General features: G+C 37.3%; 1 protein-coding gene across 8 annotated transcripts in view; it reads left to right on the top strand.

Moving 5' to 3' along the window:
- Window positions 1-21,585, top strand: part of NLGN1 (neuroligin 1) — a 301,748-nt gene that overhangs the window by 106,047 nt on the left and 174,116 nt on the right. For 6 of the 8 annotated variants that reach the window (XM_085322273.1, XM_085322272.1, XM_085322271.1 and 3 more), the window contains one exon: window positions 1,734-1,886. The exons of the other annotated variants lie outside the window; for them this stretch is intronic. In XM_085322273.1, the coding sequence (XP_085178399.1) occupies window positions 1,734-1,886 (153 nt within the window). The remainder of the gene's footprint in view (window positions 1-1,733; window positions 1,887-21,585) is intronic. 8 annotated transcript variants of the gene reach the window in all.

Genomic DNA, 21,585 nt, shown 5'->3' with positions numbered 1-21,585 from the left:
AAGTCTATCCTATAGAAAATGAAGATAAATAATCTTCTTAGCTTTACACCTTGGAAATTGCATGTTGGAAAGCCCTTACTGTATGCYTGAGCGAGGAAAGCAATACAAGCAATTTCATGCACAACCCTTCATCATCCTTTTGGTTTTGAATAAATGATTGTTCTAGTACTCCCAATATTGAAGATCCAATTTCTGATCCTGACTGTTCTGGCATTTTCTTCAAAATAGAATCAATATCAAAATAATAATAGCAGCTGCCTTTCTATGAGCAGACCCATCGGTGCTGTTCTTTCTCACCAAACACAAAAAGCAAGGTTTTAATGTAACTGCCCTCACCTAGTTGTCTTTACAGGGCTTCAGAAATATTGCAACCCCCGTTGCAGAGAGCTTACCTGAAAGCGGCTGAACTAAGGGTCCTCCAGATCAAAGGCATAAACAATATATCTAAGGTCTTTTCAGACACTGAAGTGGGTATTCAAGGGAAGTCACCTGAATACTGCCGTACTGACAAAAAAATCTTCTTCAGACCAGAATATTCAGTGCGGTTCCCAGCTGTGTCGACAGTGGAAAATAGTTGGATACCTAGTAAATTAGATCAAAATATAAATGAATCCAGATGTAAAATAAAAGTCTAAAATTAACTCTTAGCTGATTTCTTTCCACTCCAACACAAAGAACCTGTTAACGTTTGCTCTCCCAGCAGCCCCCAGTTTACTACATGTTGCTTCATGAGGGACTGCTACTTGGGGAGGACTTTTGGAGGCCTTGTGCTCTGGTGGAGCACTGGTGAATCACATTCGCACTCAAYGTAGACATTCAATATTTTGTCAACAGTAAATGTAGCCATTTGCAAATCCGGCTATTTAGGGAGATGCACAAATACATGTCTTTACTAAAAAGTTATGAAAAACAGTATGTCATGTGTCTCATTTTGTAGTCTGAGAACATAGTGGAGCTTCTAGAGGGATTTTTAAATGGGTGCTAAGAGATACTTGAGTTCAGCGTCACGTTCAACATTTTTTTTTTTTTTTGAAACTGCCCCCCATTTGTTTGAATAATGCTGAGAAGGGATTTGGAAGCATCATTGCAGGCAGTTATTTTTGCAGGTAGACAGAGGCACACAGTCCCTCTCACAACTTAGTAAAATAAGAAGCACCTACTCTCCCTAAACTTCGGGCCACCCTGGTTACAGAACAATACCCCTTTGAGGCCTAGGTGTTAAACAGCCTCAAAGTCATTTATCCACCCTTTGTGTAAAGTCGTGATCATATTGGATCAAAGAGCACGTCAGCAACTTGCATAGGAGGACAAATCTTATTATTTAGCTTAATTAAGTGAAATGCCTTTAGCTGTGTGCACAGAGAGATGGGCTGAGCCTTTCAGAAGCATTCAGGCTTTGCCTAGATGAGGTCACACTGACATTAGTAGCTATTTTGTGTTGAATTCAGCAGGAACAGAATCAGACCGCTGACCCATTGCATTTGAGCAATCATGTTACCATTTCAATTTTTTTTCTGCATTTTTGAGGCCATCAAGTGTTTCAAAAATATGAACTTCAGTTACAAACAAGCCACAAAAAGACACTGATGCCCARCCCCCTCATTTCTTTATTTAATAAATGTTGCTTGAGAAACACTTCAAGAAAAATAATCCTACTAAAAATACATTAAAATATTGCATGTATCCTTTTTGGTACTTTCTCAAGTTAAAATGTGTCTTAATATTTTTTCCAGACATTCGGGACAGTGGGGGACCTAAGCCTGTGATGGTGTATATTCACGGAGGGTCCTACATGGAAGGCACTGGAAATTTATATGATGGCAGTGTTCTAGCAAGTTATGGGAATGTGATAGTCATCACAGTCAACTATCGCCTTGGGGTACTTGGTAAGAAGCTTTCAGCTTTCCATTAATCCCTGCTATCTGCAATGCAATTCATGTTACACATGAGAATGTTTTTATTTTTAATGGAGGTTATTTTTTGTTTGTTTTTGGTTTTTTTGGATTTATGAATCTGTTTTGTCAAATGGAAGGTTTGTATTCTGGGGATGAGMTATAAAGGCATTGCGAGTATTATCTGGAAGAACCTGCTGTTCTGCTCTGCATTTAGTGATATGAAACAGCTGTTCCCATTGCTGAGTTGTTGAGACAGAGAGGTTCTTTCTGTGAATAACATGGTGAGGCCATATTTCATAGATAGGTAAATTAGGTTTAATGTTAGCTCATAGATAATAGATTTATATGTTGGTTGAAATAGATTGTTTTTCTGTATTATCATGATTTTCTATATTGCAAGAAATCAAAGAAGGTTATGACAAAATTAATTATTTAGGGTTGTAGTTTTTGCCTGTCTGTTTTGAGTTTCGTTATTGTTTTAGAAAGTGTTATGGGTATAATTTAAATATCTGATATTTCTTTCTTGGGCCAATTTAGAGCATGAATGAAGAGTTACCTTTCACTGACTTTTTTTGGGCGAATAGCATATGCTGATGTTGTTGGTAGACTCGTGTGGTATCTCTCTAGTAGCTTGTATTGCCAAAAAGATTACACTTTTGCTATTTGTTCAGCGTGGTCGCATTTATGATATGTTTGACAGCTCTCGAGATAATGATACACTTGTTTGTGTTTTCTTCTGCACATTCTGTTGAAATGTTGCATGCTGAAACTCGTGACAGCGGGAATTCAGTGCTAGAATATTACAGAATTCAGCCCGACCCTTCAGAATACTTACGTAGGTATGTCCATTCGGCGTTGCCTGTAGCATCTGCAGGGGCTTGGTGARCCAGCTGTCACTCCCAGCAGGGAGCCAGTTCTGAAGACCGGGAGGTTTTGTTTTCCACTTGTGGGCATTAGCAATGGTTGGGATTTTGGTTTTCTTATATATGGTCATTTTATTTCAGCAGTGTTCTGTTTCTATACATTTTGAATTCAGATCGCATGATCCTCAAATTCACTGGTTCTGGTTGGCTCATCTGGGTAATTTGGATCCATCAGTTTTGTTTTTATTAAAAATTTAATGTATTTGACTTTTTATTGGAGTGGATTTCGACTTTAGATTTTGAATTTTAGTCTATTGTAGTTGTGTTTTATCTGGGGCTGAATCATTTCCRGAGCGATCATAATTATTTTTTACTGGAGTTTTATTTCACTGGGGTCCAGTTCGAAGTTTCATTTGYGATGTACTTCTTTCAGCAAAGCAATCCTGATATTTTGTACACTTCTCTCCCTCCTCCTGTCTTCTAATATATACAGTGACCTCAAGTCCTGAGCACATGTTAGTGCAGCAGGTAATAATATGTGCCTCTAATCAATATTTTATTTTTTAAACTTTAATACTTATTTTATATTTTATGTTCAGTGATACAGTATCCATTATCTGAAAGCATTGTTTATTTGTGTAAATTATTAAGGCTAATTCCTACATGAGCTTGCAGTTGCAGTGTTTGGAAGTGCAAGTTGCTTGAAAGATGAAAATTAATTCACTGTGGCTGATGACCATGGCTTTTTCACTTGTAGTTTTAACACTGATCCCTGAGGTAACCAGCCAGCAACGTCCTCCTGAGCCTGGGAGCATTTCGTTTGCACTCGTGCTTTTGTGGTCCTTTGGACTGTGTGGTCTTTACAGAGCCTCAAGGGGCGAAGAACTAATTTTTGTTTGAGTGGAACCTATTATAGTAATACCTCTAAAACTCACTGCAGAATCCAGTGGTTGGTATGAATTCCTGAAATTACTTTCAAGTGAACTTTGCAAACTAATCCTGTATCAGGCTGTCAAGAGTTTTTTCAGTAAAATAAATGCAGCTTTTTAGGGGTCATTCGTGTATTTTGGTACAATGCCACTGTCATACATTAAGTAAATAACGATGAGGTATCACTAAATAGGCACTGCAGAAGTACACCAGTAATCAAACCCAAGAATTTGCACACTTTGCATTTTGTTTTTCTGCCTTTCAATATTATGCCTCCAGGTCTTAGGATAACGATGTAAGAGGCATGGTATCCTCAAAGCACAAGTTTTGTATAATCATAGTAGACACAACTTTTCTTTTTGCTGTTTTGAAAGTGTTGTTCAGCCCCGTACAGCAGAACATTACCCTCTGCTGTCACATTAGACCTTGTGGTTGTGCAAACGCGTAGCCAAGAAATTCTCAGCATCCTTTACTTGAATCACATCCCGTAAGGTGAGAGGTTGTGCTTCACTGGCCGTTGCCGGTGGGAGAACGAGATCTCACTTCACTGCTGCGTAAAACGCCTGAGTGTGCAGGGGATGTAACACAGGGATTTTTTTTTCCACATGAGAAGATGTAAGGGACAAACTAAGGCTTATCTTCTCACTTTCCTACAACCTTTGTCGCTCTGGGTTTCTTGTCTCCGTCTCTGTGGATATATATCTAAATATAGACAATCTGTGCATGTCCTAGGAGCTTTGCTGCTGTTTTACCAAGATTCACACTGTGAAATTTCTTAACAAGGAGGCCAGTTAAATAAATGTTTAGAGTTGTTTTTCAACTTCAGATAAACTTTTTCATCCAGACCAATAGTGATGGGGAGCAAGGATGTGCTACAATGTTAGATTCTTTGCAATGCTRTTTTAAGTCAATAGTAAAAGGCTTTTAGTGCAATGGAAGTTGTTTTTCTGTTTATTCTGAGCTGAGACACTCTTTGTCCTTTAGATTTGCTGTGGTTGAGGACCTACGTTTTACGGAGATGCTTGGCTAAAATGTTAGCAACCACTTAAAAGTGAAATCTTTTTGATAAAGGGAAAACAAAGATAAAAATGAAGTATGGAGAAACTACACTTAAAGCACACCAAAAAGAAAAAAACAAGAGTTTCTTAGCACAATTTTGTCTTTGTCTGAAAAATGTCTGAGAATGAGAGATGATGATGTATGAGTCAGAACGATTTTGGAGTAGCTGCCCATTTCAGGAGCCTAATTCCATTCTAATTGACTGGAAGGTATTGTCTTGTCCTGTTTTGTTTGCTTCTACTTCTAAGTAGAATAGAATAGAATCACATTTCCCCTCCCCCCCAGTCCTTGCAAATTAGATCTGAAATTTTCAGTGTTGATCTGGTTTGTCAAAATGACTGATCTTTATTTTGGTAGTTATTTATTTTGTATTCTTCCCATCAGATATATTTTCTTGACTTGTTCCTYTCCTTGTTTTGCCATGATAGTTATAATTTTTTTTATAGTGAAAGTGTTAAACAGAGGATATCTTTCAAACTCATCTAGGTAATTAGACATAGCTGTTCCAAAAATTGCTTCATGGTAGATTTAAAAAGTTTTAGTCAATTACGTAAAGATATTTTGTTGTATTAGTGTCCTGTGTCACTTAATCATTTTATCATGCCTTATTCTGCAACCTTGAGTTGAGTTGTATTTCCTTGTGAGAGTAGGCCTCTTCCCTTTAATAGAGCTAACCATCGTCCGTTAATGTCATAGTGACTATTCAGTTTAATAACGAGGGCATAAGAAGGTTTAAGTTATTTAGACATCAAAGGGGATAAAAAAAATATACTAAGATTCTTTTTTCCTATGTTGCTTAGACTGTGGCGTTTTCTTTTATAGTTCACAATTTAATATCCAGTAAAACTGGGAAAATGTTTGATCATTAGTGTCAGTGACAAGCACATCCATTATCTTTTTATGAAACCTTGAAGGTCCTGTCAGAAGGTGGCATTTTATTCTGGCTTTGCTGTACCACCAAAGGGTCTCTGATGAGCTTTCTTCTATTCCTTTCAATTCTATTTCCTAATATGTTTGAGTAAAAGTGATAGATGAATATAAGATTATATATTATTGCTTAATTAAAAGTACATTAAATTGAAARTAAAGATGGGAAATTAATAGCAAAACACATCAAAATGCTGCAGTCAGAAATCATTCATTTAAGCTTTCTGAACTGGGAGAACGTGCAGGGAATATAATTCATAAACACTCTTGGGGACCCTTGACAGCTGCGTAACCAGTCTCCTATAGATATATAAACATTAAGTTGTTGATGAATGAAATTTTAGCATTTTGAGGTTATGCTGTAGGGAAAGCRTCTGGAAGGTGCTATCTGAAGACCACCCTATCCTTGGGTATCGCTGTTTCTCTGTCTGGAGCTCCCCAAGTGAACTTGATGTTGGATAAATTCAAGAGGTTAAGATAGAGGGAGCACTGCAGTTATCTATTACCTCTGGCAAAGTACTTCCCAGGTCTAATTTACAGGTACCTGCAATTCTAAAGATGTATTAGACAACTCTTATTTAATATAGCAAGTAACCTCAGGACCACCAGTTCGCAGGAGACTCAAGCGCTGCTCACCTAGATTTAGTGTCCTCATTTCATAGGTCTGTTAGGCGAATTAGCATTCGGATCTGCGTTTAGCGACGTTTTACTGGCTTTTTAGTGCGGCAGTGCTAGCCAAAGGGAGGCACACACACCGCGGAGCCGGGCAGGAGGACTGCCACACTGGAGTCGGTGTCATCAAAATGACAAAATGGACTTAGAGTAAACAATAGGTTATTGACTGGGTACGTTTAAAGGGTCAACTGCAGTGCACAGCAGGCAAGATATTTATGAAATGGGAACCTTGAATATATAGTGCACTTTTAAAATGAACCATTTCTTTTCTATTTGTGTTTTTTYTAGCACAGCAAATTGACATTATCCATCTGTTTAGATAGATGGATACATATACCAGCTTCTCTCTTTTCTAGGGCACAAAGACAACTTTTTTTTTTTTTTTTTAAACCACTGAACAAGTTTCTATCTTGGTACAGGTACATTTTAAATAACATTTTTTTCCAGTGTTTGTCACTAGACTTATTTTTTGGTAAACAGAAAAATAACAAATAACAAACTTAAAAACTATTTGTTTTGACATAAGAGTAGTTTGTGTCATTTCTGTAAAGCGGAATTTCTTTGGGTAAGATAAATTCCTTGATCAATATTTAATCATATAATAAAAATATTTCAGTTTTGCCAAATAACAGATTTCTCTTTGAGAGCATAATAAACTTCAACTTGATATTATTTGCAAGACAGAAAAGAGATGTTCAGTGCAGACAAATTATAGACATCTTACTGTCTAGTGAAACAAAACAAAACAAAATGTTTGACCCTGTTATCCTGGATGACATCTGTTGGACGTTCTTACCACAAGCCAAGAGGTGGGGATGAATTAGGACTTTAAGTGATGTGTGTATCAGTAAGGGGGTTTCCAACACTGAAGCAATCCTCCAAGTTTCCGATATTCAGATTTACAGCGAAGGCAGAAGGACAGGAAGAAATGCACTACAGCTCAGCATCTGGGCCAGATGTGCTGCTGCCCGTGGTCTTGGGGGGCCAGGCACGCTTCGCTCGGGAGTTTTACACTGCTCTATCTTCTCTGACCTCTGCTAAACACCCGCAAAGGCACAGATGGAGATTCATTTGACACTCCTGATGGAAGGAGCAGGACAAGTAGATAGTGCATTTCTGGTTTTCCACTTCACTGTGTTTCGTTACATATGTTAAAACAGTCCCATGTTTACTGAAACTTAAATAAAGCACTTCTGTGTACTGCGAGGCTTTGGAAGAAATGAGGTAACTTGACAGTGATTTCCATTGCAAACGCAGCTTTCTCTTTTCTTTTTTCACACATTTCAAATGTATAAACTGCTCAAGTTTTATGTTTTTTTTTCTCATGTGCAAAGTCGTATACCTATAGAAGTACTAGCTTAGATACTGACATGGTCTCTCTTTGATGTAATGCCCCATGATACTTCTGCATCAATTTAACAAGAGCTATATTTTACAGGTTGTAACAGTCCTTTTTAATAGTTCAAGATAGTAATATGAACACTAGATTTAAAGGGCCCAAAAGTCTCTTGGCAGCAGTACAGGCAAGAGAGGATCCTAAATCTTTTCTTCTGTTTAATGGGTGATCCATGTGCAAATGTCTGCCTTATTCAGCCAATGTAGAAAATTGTGCAGTAAAGTGTAGCAATTTGCATTACTTTCCAACTGAGAATAAATAAAACACTGAAGTGTTTGATATGCTGATATCTTACACCCCACAATGTACTGGCAAACAAATGCTATTTTCATGAAAATCGAGTCGGAATACATTAATACATGACAAACGGCTAGAACCTATGAAGGGCTACAGTAAATGATGTGTATTGGTTGCCATCCCTTATTAAGCAAAGTATGAAAATTGCATTCAAGCAAATAAATAATAGATACCAACATCTTTGCAGAAATATTTTGARTATCTTTTGTGTTGTGCATGTTGCAAGCTAAATACACTTCTAAAAAAATTACTTTAGGTACTAAGAATTTGAAAAGGTCTTTCCCATGTTGCAGAAGCTTATTGTTGCTCAAAATGAGATGCAGGACAGAAATTGTACTTATTGGATTTTTTCATTGTGCTGCAGTAGTTTTTCACTCTGTGTATGTCAAGGTTCTTACGAGATAAAATGAACACGGGTGAGGCAGCCTTGGTCTCRGAGATTGGCTCCACATTCAAGAATTCTACTGATTTTTAAAAAATGATTTTGTTTGTATATTCCTATCACCTTTGGAATGTTTGATTTCATTAAATCKCTCATATTCATTCCTTTTTTTCATCTTTCGAACATTTTTCACCACTATTAGTCTGAGATTTTACATTGCCAAAGGTATCCTGAAAAGACTCTTTATGTTATTTTGATGTTCATTATGTGACAATGAAGTCTTTAGTACAGCAATACAAAATATACAGATTATAAATATACAGGTTATAAAATATACAGAAAAGAGGCATAGTGCCATATGGATCCAAATCATTTCAAAAAAAGGAAAGTCAAACATATCSCTAACCTATTTTCCATATTTAGGTTCTAATGTTCCATGAATTTGTTAATGAATATGTTAATTCATMTCATCTCACCAATTTCATCCYGAAACAAATGGACAAAATAGTTTCTTYGAAAAGAAGTTTGTTTCCATCTCTCCTTGTGGCCAAAATACTTTGGGCGTCAGTTTATTTGCTTCTATAACTGATTCCCAAAGGCTACTATAGAGCAGATCTAAAATTTTGCTTTCAGCTTTAGCTGAGTACTCTAGCTCAACAGAAAATGGTTTTCCTCTGTTTGGCTTTATWAAAGCGTTGTGACACAGAAGGGTGCTCTTTCTAGAGCCGTTAATGCATGCCCCATGCGTGTTGCGAGGCATGAGGCCGAAGGCCGTGTGCTTTCAGCTACCCGTGCACCGTATTAATGACCCTGTAAAATACACTCCTGAGCATCCTAATGCTATTATAATTACTCACTTTGTTATTACACGCCTCTCTGAAAAAAAAGTTCGCTAAATATTTCCCTTTCCCTTTTATGTAGTCCTTAACTAGAAGAATAATTTATGGTAGACTGAAATGGAAATGTTCACAATCATAACAGTATTAACTTTCTTTTTACCGTTTCTTTCTGGTAACGTAAAATTTTCTCTTAACACTTCAAGGGCTTGCATACCCTGTGTGTTAAAAGTTTACAAACCCTTTTATTGTAAAGTTTCTTCTGCTTTCGTAATTAATAGTTCTTTGGATGCAGATAGCTAGGATTTTGTTTCTCATTAGCTCCTTGAAATTATATTAAAAGGAAAACTTAAATTGGAAACTTACTTATTATTTCGTGCATTTCCTTTTTAATAGAAAAGGAAAGAGGAAGAATTCTCTTGGTAATTGCTAATATAGTTCTTCTCTAATATGTTTTTTTTCAGCTGCAGCTGTACTTGCAAATGTTGTTGATAGATGACATGATACTACCTGTATTTTCTAGCAACCACAAAATTCAACATTTGAACTAGTGCCTGAATTCTGTCTTTGCAATTGTCTCTGATTGAAATGTTCTTGATGATCACTACTTGAAATTTTAGGCTGTATTCTTAAACAATTTTGAAATGAGGCATATATTTCTGTTTTTTCTCCATATGCATATAATGTTGGTTTTGCAGCTTTTGAAAGTTCTGTATAGTTTTGGGCTGGTATCTTTTCATAAATATTTCATAGGGAGTGTTTTGATCTCTGGTTCAAATTCATTCATGGCAGCAGATGTTTCTGTTGTGAACAAGTTTCTTCGGAAAGTACTGTGTGCAAACAGTTTACGAAAAGGTGTGTATTCGGTAGATGTGGAACCAACAGTTTTGAAAATACATTAACTAGAATTAGTTAATATTTATTTTTTAATATTAGCTCAGTTTTAATATGTTTTTAATAGTTACACCAAATATCACAAACAAATAGTCTTACTTGGCCATACTATTTTAAAGCTGCATCAGAGGGGCAGAGACAGTATGGATAATTGTAAGGACGTGGAAAAAACCCTCCTCCCTATTCTCGACTTTCTGCAGATCATTCTTGTAAACCACTTCTAGCTCCAGGTTTTTGCAGGACAGGCCCTCTTGCAGAGTGGTTAGAAGCATTCATCATTACCCATGAGGATTACCTCATTAGGAGGTCCTCACCCTTGGGAGAACCTTATCTGTTTTTACTAAGACCAACCACAAATAGTTAATGTTGTGCACGTTGTACTGAAGAAGCAGCTGTGGTAACGGTGCCCACRGGAGAACTGCTTGGGGCAGTGGCTGTGAAGGAGAGGGCTGTTTTGTTTTGGCTACCAATAGCTCCAAGAAAAGGTGGGAATTTCCTCCACCAGCCTCCTGTATTCCAGTTATTGTAAGCACCTTTGTAACCTACCGCTATTGAAATCATCATAATGTTCCAGTATGACTCTGGCACAATTTTCAATATTGTACGAGCAGTATGTGAGACTTTCTTAGAGCCCTCAACAAAACAATTTTGGAAAATGTGCCCAGGTAGGTGTATGTTCTGTCAATGATTGAATCCTGGCATTTAGATGATGGAAACAGATAAACGAAGTTCCTTTCCCGGAYTTTTATAGAGGAAGGCTTTTGTCATGAGCCATGCACTTTTCATTTAGACAAGCGCTTAGTCAGTCTTTTGGTGCTAAAACTTTTGAGTCCTTTAAAGGCTTCTTTCATCACATTCTCTATGGTTCCTCAGCGTATCATCCCTGGAGATCTGCAGGAGTTAGGTAAAGATAATCAATCTCACTCTGAAAGAAACAAAATTACTTGTGACGATCAATGTGCACTAATAGTTACTTGTTAAGAGTCATCGTGCAAAGTTGCAGAACCCAGCAGAAATATATTCAGAACATGGTTCTTAACTTCTCTCTGCCAACTAAGCAATATGCAGGAAGCCAGAAGCAATGAAAACAAGCATATGAAAGGCTTTGGCTTTCACGAGTTTCAATTCAAGTTTATATAGAACGAGGAAGATTTTTTCCAAAAAAAGATATCTACACAGGAAACTAAGAAAACTGGCATTGCTTGTCGGTTTCTATGGGAAAACATCTCGGGAACAAGGGATTTCTTTGTTTTTCTGTTTTCATTTTCTCCTCGGAGCTGTATTTACTCTGGRTATTCACAAAAGATACCTAAAAATGCAAATAGACATCTATTGGAATAGATTGGAAGCTGTTTGGAAGCTAAACTCAAAGTTAAAGCCATGAGAGTCAGGGACCTACTATACCAAGGTGCTGTATTGGGTGGGTGGTTCAGTTGTTCACACAGGTCTAATACCATCTGAGATCCCCTAGGGTATCGTATGTGGCCCCCACCTGCTGCTGTGGAAGGGCAAGGATCTTCYGTGGTTGTATCAGCAAGCACTGTGGGGATGTCTTGCAGTCACCTTGCCATCAGGGTGTGCAAAAAGGTCATGGGAACCAGACTCTTCTCAGTGGTACCCAGGGAAATAATGAGAAAATGGACACTGATTATACAGGAAATTCCATTTAAATGTTAGGAAAAAAAATACTGAGAGGGTAGTCAAGCCCTGAACAGGTTATGGAGTCTGTCCCTGGAGATATTCAAGTCCCAGCAGGTCAAGAGCAACCTAGTTCAACCTAGCTGAACCTTTCTTTCCCCGGAGTGGTTGAGATGCATGATCTCCAGAGATGCCTTCCTCCCTGTTCCCTAAGGGGACAGAYGATTTGTTCCCTAGACACCTGCCTGATCTTCAGCCTCCTGACTATCTTTGTAAACTGGTCTCTCAACGGACTCGGCTCTGATGAAAACGAATTAGCCCATTGTACGTACTGTTAGACAAGATGTTTTTCTGCAGAGCAATAACCATGGTACTTCCTTTTTTGACATGAGTAGATGTATCACCTATTTTGACTTGTTAAGGCTTCAGACATACACACACTATGGCTCAGAGGCACGGGAAGGATTACCRCCTCGCTCGCTGTCACTATAGAGTTTGACAGCTCTGACAGTCCAGCAGTGAGTCTGTTTTCTCCTGTGAACTGTACAGTGACTTACGTCCAAAGCAGAGGTGGAGAACCTTTTCCACGCTGCATGCTAAGCCCTTCAGACTCTTTTGGCGAACCCCGCACTTAGCCTATTATTACCTAGAAATTAAATGTGAGGAGATGAAGAATCACGTGGTCACAGGCTCTGTCGTGTGAAGTCTTAAGCTGCTGGGTTTTTTTCAACTGCTACTTGAATTTGCTAGAAGGGAGCTGTTCCTGATTTTGGGAAATCCTAAAGACTGTCTGCAAGATGTGCCAAAGGAGTGAAGGACTACTTTTTTCCTCTTGTTTTTATCATGCCCAGGTGTTTCCTCTACATCTTTTCACTCATCTCACTGCTCCCTTTTCCGCACAATTCTGCAATTCCTAAGCACATGTTTTTCACATCTCTTGACACATATTGAAAAATCACATGTTGGTGAACACCAATTTCTTAACTAAAATCTGCCTACGCGATGGGTGAATACATCACTTAGGGTACATTAGTGAAAATCTAAAACCATACTTTTTGGAAGCTGATCATGCACTAAAAGCAGCAAAAGGGGRAAAAAATAAATTGCCAATTACATCTAATAGCTTTCTGAATTTGACATGTATAAAGCAGATTGAAGGCACTTTTAATAGCGGTTTCTTGGTAAATGTAAGTAGCAAARTGCTTTGGAGTGAAGGGGTTCAAAAAGTAGGTTAAATGTCCTGTGCTTAACAACTTGTAGAATTTTGAAGGCTGTTTTCAAGACATCTTTGGGGATTTCTCTCTAGGAATATACCTGATAAGTGGTTTTGTTTTATTTTCCATTAAGAGAGAGTGTTTACATATATCTGATCTCTTTCACTTCCTTAAGAAAAAAAAAAACTCTGTAAAATAATGTTAGTTTTAAAAGGACATAAARAGAGAAAGCGATGCTAGTGATAACCTCATTATTKYRTTGGGTGTTTTCATTAATATTTATCAGCATTTTGATATAAATATTGCTAAGGTGAATTAAATGAACACCCTGAAGTATATTTTTCTACTAGGCTGAAAAATTATGCTGTGTATTAAGTCAATCATTTTTCAGAAGGAACCTAACAGTAGTTTTAATGAGGGAAGAATGTCAAGAAGAGCATGGAACCTGGTAATATTCTGTTAAGTCAAGAAACAAAGAACCGAAACAGGGCTTTCTGAACACTCCTTGTATTTGTGTTTTTCAGTGCTGTGTAAAGCACATCAAGTACAGATGAAAGGTTAAGAGAGTAATAAACAAAGGCTGGGATGTGATTTTGATGGGTAAGCTGCACTTTGATCTTCAGACTATAAAACAGTGCTGCCTGGGTCAGTGCTAGCACTCAGCTCGACAAACAGTCAGTTGTTTGCTGCAGCATAAAATTCACAATTCCTTATTTTATGCCACGAGAGGGAAAACTCATGAGAGGAAATACCAAAGCAGGGGAAGGGAAAATGTAAATAAGTGTCTTATCATTTTGTACAATKAAAACATGTGCGCATGAAATACTTTCTTCAAAGCATTAAAACATGTTCCTCTAAGAATGGCTTTATATCAAATACTGAATGACATTGATGAGATGTTGAAAATCCTATAATAATAYATGAGGTTATTGAAAATCAGGAATGAAGTTCAGGATTATATGATAATTAAGAAAAACAATGCTGCTTTTTGTAGATAAAATTACCTTTATTACGTTGCAACTCACTGTTCTCCTTTGCTACAGTATCCATTTTCTCCTACACRTTCATCCCTTTGGAAAGATACCCACTTCTTTTTAACTTTATTAGTTCCACTTATGCTTCCAAAACACAGGTAACTTTGCTACCAGATCAGATTAGGACTTCACACCTGTGCAAAGGATTAAGAGTCCCTTTTTGTCCTCTGCTAAGTCACCCAGCCTGTGGGCAGAGGGCAGTAGGAAGGTGTCCTCCACAAAAGCCAGGTAAGCAAAAAAGCCAGGAGGCTTCTGGAAATGAATGAGAACTCTTTATTTCCATGAAGAAATCACAGCTCTGCTCTACTACGCTTCTTGCAGACCAGAGTAAAGCCAAATTATGTTGGTTACCGATGCATTGGTTGTAGCAGGTAGATTATTTGCTTGTACCTGTGCTTTGGGCTTGCTAGTGCCCAAAGGAGTTGAGGAGCACGGGCGACTCGGTGAGATGTGACGTCTGCCGCCGTGCAACGCGCAGCTCGGCACTCATCAACGTACAGCTCGCTGTCGCCATCCCGGCCGCGTGGATACCCTCCACCTTCTCCTCGGTGGCATAACCCCCGAGTGAGATCTTCTCAAGATCTCTTCACCCCGAATCTTTCTCTTGCTTGCATGGTGCCACTCCGAAGACGTGCTGGTGTCACTGTGATAGTTTCATGTTGGTGAGCCAAGGGACAATTTGGGACAGAGGAAAGAATATCTCAGGAGCATGATACATGGGAAGAGAACAGTAGAAAATCTAGACCCATTTGAAAATGAGTTTAACATTTTTTTCTTCATGTGTACTTGGCCTTCAGTTGCTAAAATAGTTTTTGTGATTTTACAACTTCTCTTTACTTCTGTTGTTCCTGATTAGCTAAAAATATGAATAGTTCTACTGATTGCAGCTGGATTGCTTACATGTATAAAATTAATATAAAATAGATGTTTATAGGATCTGAGCCTTGAGGAACACACTGATGAAAATAAGGAAAGCTTTTTCTTAAGGAAGCTGAAAAATAGATTTTTTTTCTACTTTGAATTTCTTTTGGTGCAGAAAAGAGTGTGCTTTCAAATTTGACCATATTTCTTTTAGGTGTCGATTATAAAACAAGTATTAATAATTCTGAAGACACTTATAGCAAAATTAATTTCCTGTTCTTGATTATTTTGATAAAGCCTTTCTAGCTTTTACTGGACAACATTCAAAATGGTCAATATTTTTTAAAAATATATATATATAATTTGAAACAATTTTTTTCCAGTTGRAAACTACAGCCATACAGATTTTTTCCATGTACAAGATAACTGTAAGATTTTCAAGTACTGTGAGCAGATATATTACAAATACACAGATTGATTTTAAAAGTGTGCCTCTATTTTTTTTAATTATGGCATTAATTCTAGCAAATCTCAGGCAATAAAAAGCTCATTAATTTTAAYTGTGTTGGATCAAGCCCCATATTTGTAATGTGATGTAACTGTCCACTGCGTTCGTGACATCTGGCAATATAATTCTTGAAAAACAGTATCTTGATCATAAGGAAAGAACTGGGTTATAATTTYCAGTGTAGGAGTAACTGTCGGGTAATGGCCAGTCAAGAGCAAAAAACCTAGTCACAGGATTCATCCAGTGAAAATGAGCAAATTAAAAGACAGAATGTATATTTATTTATATTTATGTAAATGCTACATTGCTCCTGTCATGGTGATGTTCACCTAAAGCTGAAACAAGCTGTTGTTACTGACAGGAGAATTCCAATTCAATCTGTTACAAGTTGAGGGATATGCATATTTATTTCTTAATTTTTCCCCAGACGTTGCCACCACTGAAAATTTGGCCAGCACAAAAGAMCTGATACCGTAAAGTTTGAGCTGGCGTGTCGTATCATAGTGTTGTGAACAAGCAGTTTTGGCTTGATGTATCGGGAAAAAATTTTTTTAGAGCCCTTTACATTTGGAATCTCAGCAGAAGAGGTAATTCTGCAAATACCCTGACTTCTAAACCGATCTCTAACTCCATAAATGCCATGCATGTTGGTTATCCCTCTGTCAGTTGGACCTGGCCAGTTCATCGGTGCCTTGCTCCTTTGGCTCATTACAGAGGTGGGTTGTGTTTTCGGCTCTGAGCCTTCCTGTGCTGCGCGTACGCCCAGCCCAAATACTTGGGGTGCAAGAAGCAGATGAACGTAACGCATCTCCTGGTAYGTTTTCATCTCGATTGCATTTGTTTTGTTTCTCAGGCAGTGAGCATTGGCCTCGCTGTCTGTCTGCACACGGCAGAGCGGAAACCATGAGGGGAATGATTATCGCTTGCTTCTTGCTTGTTCTACACCGAATAGCAGGTAGCAGTGGCGTTTCCTTTCCCTTGATCCCCGGCTTACACGCGGCACTTTACACTAGCGAGTGCATAATACTGAAAGCTATTGCAGCCCAGAGTGCCCTCGGAGACGCGATTCAAGGATTTCGTGTCAAGGAGTTTGAGTGCTGCGTTGAACCGTGTGACACRTCGGGAAGTTAATAAAGGAGCAGTGTAGATCTGAAAGCCACAGTGTGCCGCGTCCTTACGTCTGGAAGAGTAGTGTGAGGGAAATCTTAAGATGCAGCATTATAATCCATTTATTTTCTAGGCGGTTGTGTTCAATTTCTTGCCCTTCACATAAGGAAGCTTAATTCCAAGTGAAACTAAATCAAATGTCGTAGCCAGGTTTTTAATTTTTCCCCTCAAATGACTCATCTGAGGCTTTAGAATGTAAATAATGATGTTTGAAAAATAATTACTATTTTGATAAGTGTTACCAATTTAACTTGTTGGTTACTGGGGTGCACGTTTTTATGGGATGAACATTGTTTGCTACTTATTGCTGGTAAATGTTATATGACTATAAATTAAATGTTAAATGGCTATAAATTTGTATATGATTTGCATTAATAGAAAATGGTAAAATCAAATACGTACTTGAAATCATTTTTGCAGACAGCCCTGCTGTTGTACAGTGCTCAATATTATTTGCTGAAACCAGCTATGCCAATATTTCTATTTTTGTTTCAGAGAATAATTAAATTGTAATGCCTACAGCTATCTCGAATGGTATCAGTAAAATAAGTTGCCAAAGTGAAATATGTCATTGCATGAGGGATGGCAGAGAGAAAATAGAACAGTAATATCTGAGTTATTCTTCTAATTTGCTTAGATTCATTGTTGGTTTTAGTAGCTGAGTTATATAGTTTCTAGAGCCGTAGTAGAGAGAAAAACAGAGGTACCTGAATGCAACAGGGATGTGTACAGATAATGCCAAATTTTCCTGATTTGATATCACTGTTTTGAGTTTAAAAGTATAATGTTTCTCTCAATACTTCTTCTTTCTCTCATCTCAAAAATTTTGCAGCTCTCCCTTTTGATGACTTGTGCATCTAGAAGAAAGGTTCTCCCACCCCCATCACCATTAGTTCAGTAAATCTAGGTGTCATCTGCCTAACAGCGTAATGAGCAGTAATAGCTCATAATGACCATAATGAGCACTAACAGCTGAACATGTCAAATATACTGGAAAAAAGAATAGTTCCCTATGGGACTGCAGCCTCCTCAAAGTGGATTTGCACAGTGCTGCTGTAGGTAGCAGTGAACTACTGAACTGCAGTGCAACTGCAGCTTGTTCCAAAAGATCTTTTAGAGAGGAAGCCAGCTTATAAATCACATTTTGGACATTGTATTCATTATAAAGTGAGATATCTCAGAGGATTTGGAAACAAAACAGTTATTTGAGTTTCCAATCAAACATGAAGGGCAAGTCCTTTTTAACAGGGCACAAATGCAAGAGTAATCTAAATGTGGCCACAAGGCAGCATACTAATTTGGCTCCAGATAAAGGTGGAACAGAATTTTATGAGACAATTTGAGGCATTTAAGATGTGTCCTGATATATTAACTCTTCACCCTACATCTACAGCACAAGCAGGTTCTTGGGAGTAGCTGCAATCGGACGGGCTGCATGCACTGCCCACTCAAGTGTCTGCAGTTACAGATGGCCCAAATTATTTCACCTGATTTGCCTTGCGCTAAAGTTCATTGTTTTTTCAAATTCTCATATTTCAGACCTTTCTGGAAATATTCAGACCTGTTGTAGTTTCTATCCTGTATTTTACTGATCCATTACACTAAAAGGCCTTACTGGATTTACCTGGAAGTCTACCCAGGTACAGATATCATCGGGTTGCCCTTCATAGTGGATGGTCTTCCATGTAAGGAACAGTAACAATAATACTATTTTATTATAAAATGGTCTTTTTTACTTCTATACTGAATCAGCTACATTTTGATCCATTCTATTCCAATTTTTCTGCTTTACTCCTTGTATTATTTTCTGACTTGCACATCRTTAGTCTTCTTCCTATTGAAATGTTTTAATTTAGCTGGTCTTTCAGCAGAGTTTCAAATGAATCCATGTCTAGTCTGAATGTCACTGGCTATGGTAATTTTTTGTAAAAAATTATTTTCCTTTGGTGTGTGAGACTTTGAAACTACAATACAGTGCCTGGTTTCAAATCCCTTAATGAACAGAGTCAGCAAAATTTTAGGAAAAATAAAATGAGATATATTATCAAATGTTTCCTCAAGCAGATTTTAGGCATGGAAGATGTTACTGAAGTAATGGCATTGCCTAGAACTGCTGCAGTTTTCTTTAGCTCAAGGCAACAGCTAAAGTATTCATCAAGATTTTAAGTACGTGAATGTTTTTCTCAGTAAGTGGTCGAGTTTGTTTCACCTCAATTAATTGCGTGCGTGTGGATATGTTTACCACATCAAGACCTAAGAGTTTAAGAGTATCAACATCTATCAGACAAACAAGAACATGTAGGGCAACATAAAATGCTCTTTCAATACACAGAGCAATGTCACTGAGACCCGATGGTTATTCGGTGAATACTGAGCCCAGCTCATGACTGCACCAGCAAAATATAAACGATGCATAACAGACTACATAGATTTCTGCAAACCTTTACCAGGAAACCTATTTCGAGGGGGACTTTTTCAAGGATTATCTCTCTGTAAGGTTTCTCTAATGGGAAAAATTGTGACTGATTCCATAACTTTTTGGTTTAGCTGGTATTTAAGAGAAGAAACCAGACACTTATCTGAAAATTAGAAATTATTTTTTGTAATCATTATGTTTGCAATGTTATTTGTATGAGAGCATAGAATTAGTCTTGCAATAACAACACAGCGTTAATTCCTCTGTGCCTACTGCAAAAAAAGGTGTGAATGTATTTGTATTTATGTGTTTGTATATTCTTGCAGGTGCATACATATAGGCATACATATATGCTTTTTTTCAGTTATTATGCAGCAATATTTGGTATATACTTGATCTATCACATCATTTTATAAAACGTATTTAAGTCTCATGATTTCCCCATAAAATAGGTATGACACTTTTATGCCAGGCAAGATACAAGAAGAGAGATGTCCAACCCTGGGTCAACGGGAAGCAAAGGTGATAATCCCACCTAATAATCTAACTATTTGAAAATAATCTAACTATTTGAAAACACCGGGGAAAAAATAGCAATCTGACAAACTGATCAGCATTCCAGTAGTTGAGATAAAACATAATTGCAGGAAATAACAGTCTTCAAGAAAAAGATTTCAAGTCTTTCAGAGAGGGATGTCTTTTAGAACAGTATTTAATTTATAATTAAATGCTTTTTTTTTTTTTTTTTTTTTTTCCAGAAGTACAGGTCCCACCAGAATATAAATAAGGGACCGGTACTTGTGAAATTATCTATAATTAGAGGAGCCAAATGTTTGATATGACAGTTTTTCTGTCTTTTTCTTTGACTTCACAGATAACCATCTGCTTTAGAGCAATTTTTCACACACTGTTGATTCTGATCAGGAAAGGATTTCTTTTAATAGCTTCCTATTTTTGAAACTTGCATGGGCTAGGAATGAATAAAAGTGAAAAATGCTTTAACAACTTAGTAAAAATAGATGAAGTATATTCCTACCTGAAATCAAGTTCTGTTTTGCTTCTATAAAAGCTTAGTTGAAATCTACAGGAATTATACTCAAGTAAAAAAGTCTATCCTACAGTAAGTAGAGAACAAAGTCTCTGAACAGAGTATTTTATATGTTATTACCAATGGATAAGCGCCAAAAGAAAAAAAAAAAACAACCTGAATGTTTGGGGTTTGCCTAAAACTAGCATGTCAGTGATCTCCAGCTCAAGATATGGGACTTTGGTTCATCTCCAGGTCCTAATTAGAGCATGTCAGCGTGAAATGCGAAAGCGAAGACTATTTTTGCAGTTTCTAACTGTTGTTGTTAAATCATATGTAAATCATGCAAATCTAAAGCACTAGTGTAAAGACCACTATAGATGATATTTTTTGCCTTTACTCAGAACAYGTCTACATGCTAATAGATGTGTGCTTCCTAATAGTGGTTCCTTGGGTCTTTAAAATCTATCAACCTGTAAATTTGGGTAATCAAGGGYGAGTCCTAACGAGAGCTATCGAAGTCACCAAAGGGACCAGTACAGAGGGAATGGAAYGCTGCAGCTCTGATTTGGTTAATGAGAGAAAACACCAGAGTGAGTGAACTTGTGAAAGCACGAGTTAAAATTCAGGCACTTAACGCTAYTCTTTCCTTCCAGTTTCTGTCTTCAGAATAGTATTTCATGGGGTTAGCACCTGCCCTGTGATCTTAGTTTAGATAGATGATTTTCTGGTATTTTCCCATTTTCCAGCTTCAGGTCTGGCTATTTCCCCAAGGAACTCAAGCGGGAAAACAGCCTTCCAAATATTTTTAGGTTGTCCTATGCAAGTGCCCTAGCGACACCTGATCTAACTGCATCACTTGACCTATGAGCCACTGTCCAAAGATTCTTGCTGTAGATAAAGTCATTTTTACAGGCATTGTTTGCTCACCAGAATGGAAAATTTCCAACTCTGAGCAAGGTTTTGTTCTGTTCTTGAAGAGAAAGGAGAATAAAAATATAAAATTAAATCTTGAATAYAGTCAGCTGCAAAGAATGTTTTGTGGACCAGGTGAAACAAATTAAATGCAAACGAAGATGAGTCATTTATGCCTTAAAAGAACTGAACAGCTTTTGATTTGGAAAGCAAAGACAGTGTACTGCTGTCCATTTCTGTAACTGATTATTACATAGATATTTCAAATAATCTTCTAGTTATTTGTAATTTGTGAGATGTTTGTCTTGGTACCATATACACCAGTACTGTAGCTAGCTAAAATAATTTTATTACTATATTATCTTCAGTGTCCTAAAAACTTTTACAGGTGCTTCCATTTGACTTTCCATCCTAAATTTAAGCAGAAGGAGCCATTAAGGTGACCTTTTTCTTCCTGTATTGTTAATAGTCACCCTTTTGAGGCAGGAAACTAAAYATATTTAATTACTAAATATATGAATGTATGTATCTTATATATGAGTATATTTAAGTATTAAATATATGAACATTATACGTTCGTGTTCTACGTGTGAACATTTTTGTGCTGACCTTGTTCAGGGTGAGACAAAAGGCTGATTTGTATTTGCRAGT

Source organism: Rhea americana, unplaced genomic scaffold (assembly GCF_003343005.1).
Source record: "Rhea americana isolate MKP2758 unplaced genomic scaffold, rheAme1 scaffold_76, whole genome shotgun sequence".
Classification (NCBI taxonomy): domain Eukaryota; kingdom Metazoa; phylum Chordata; class Aves; order Rheiformes; family Rheidae; genus Rhea; species Rhea americana.
The sequence above is the reverse complement of the archived record's forward strand: the minus strand, read 5'-3'. Positions and strand labels throughout refer to the sequence as shown.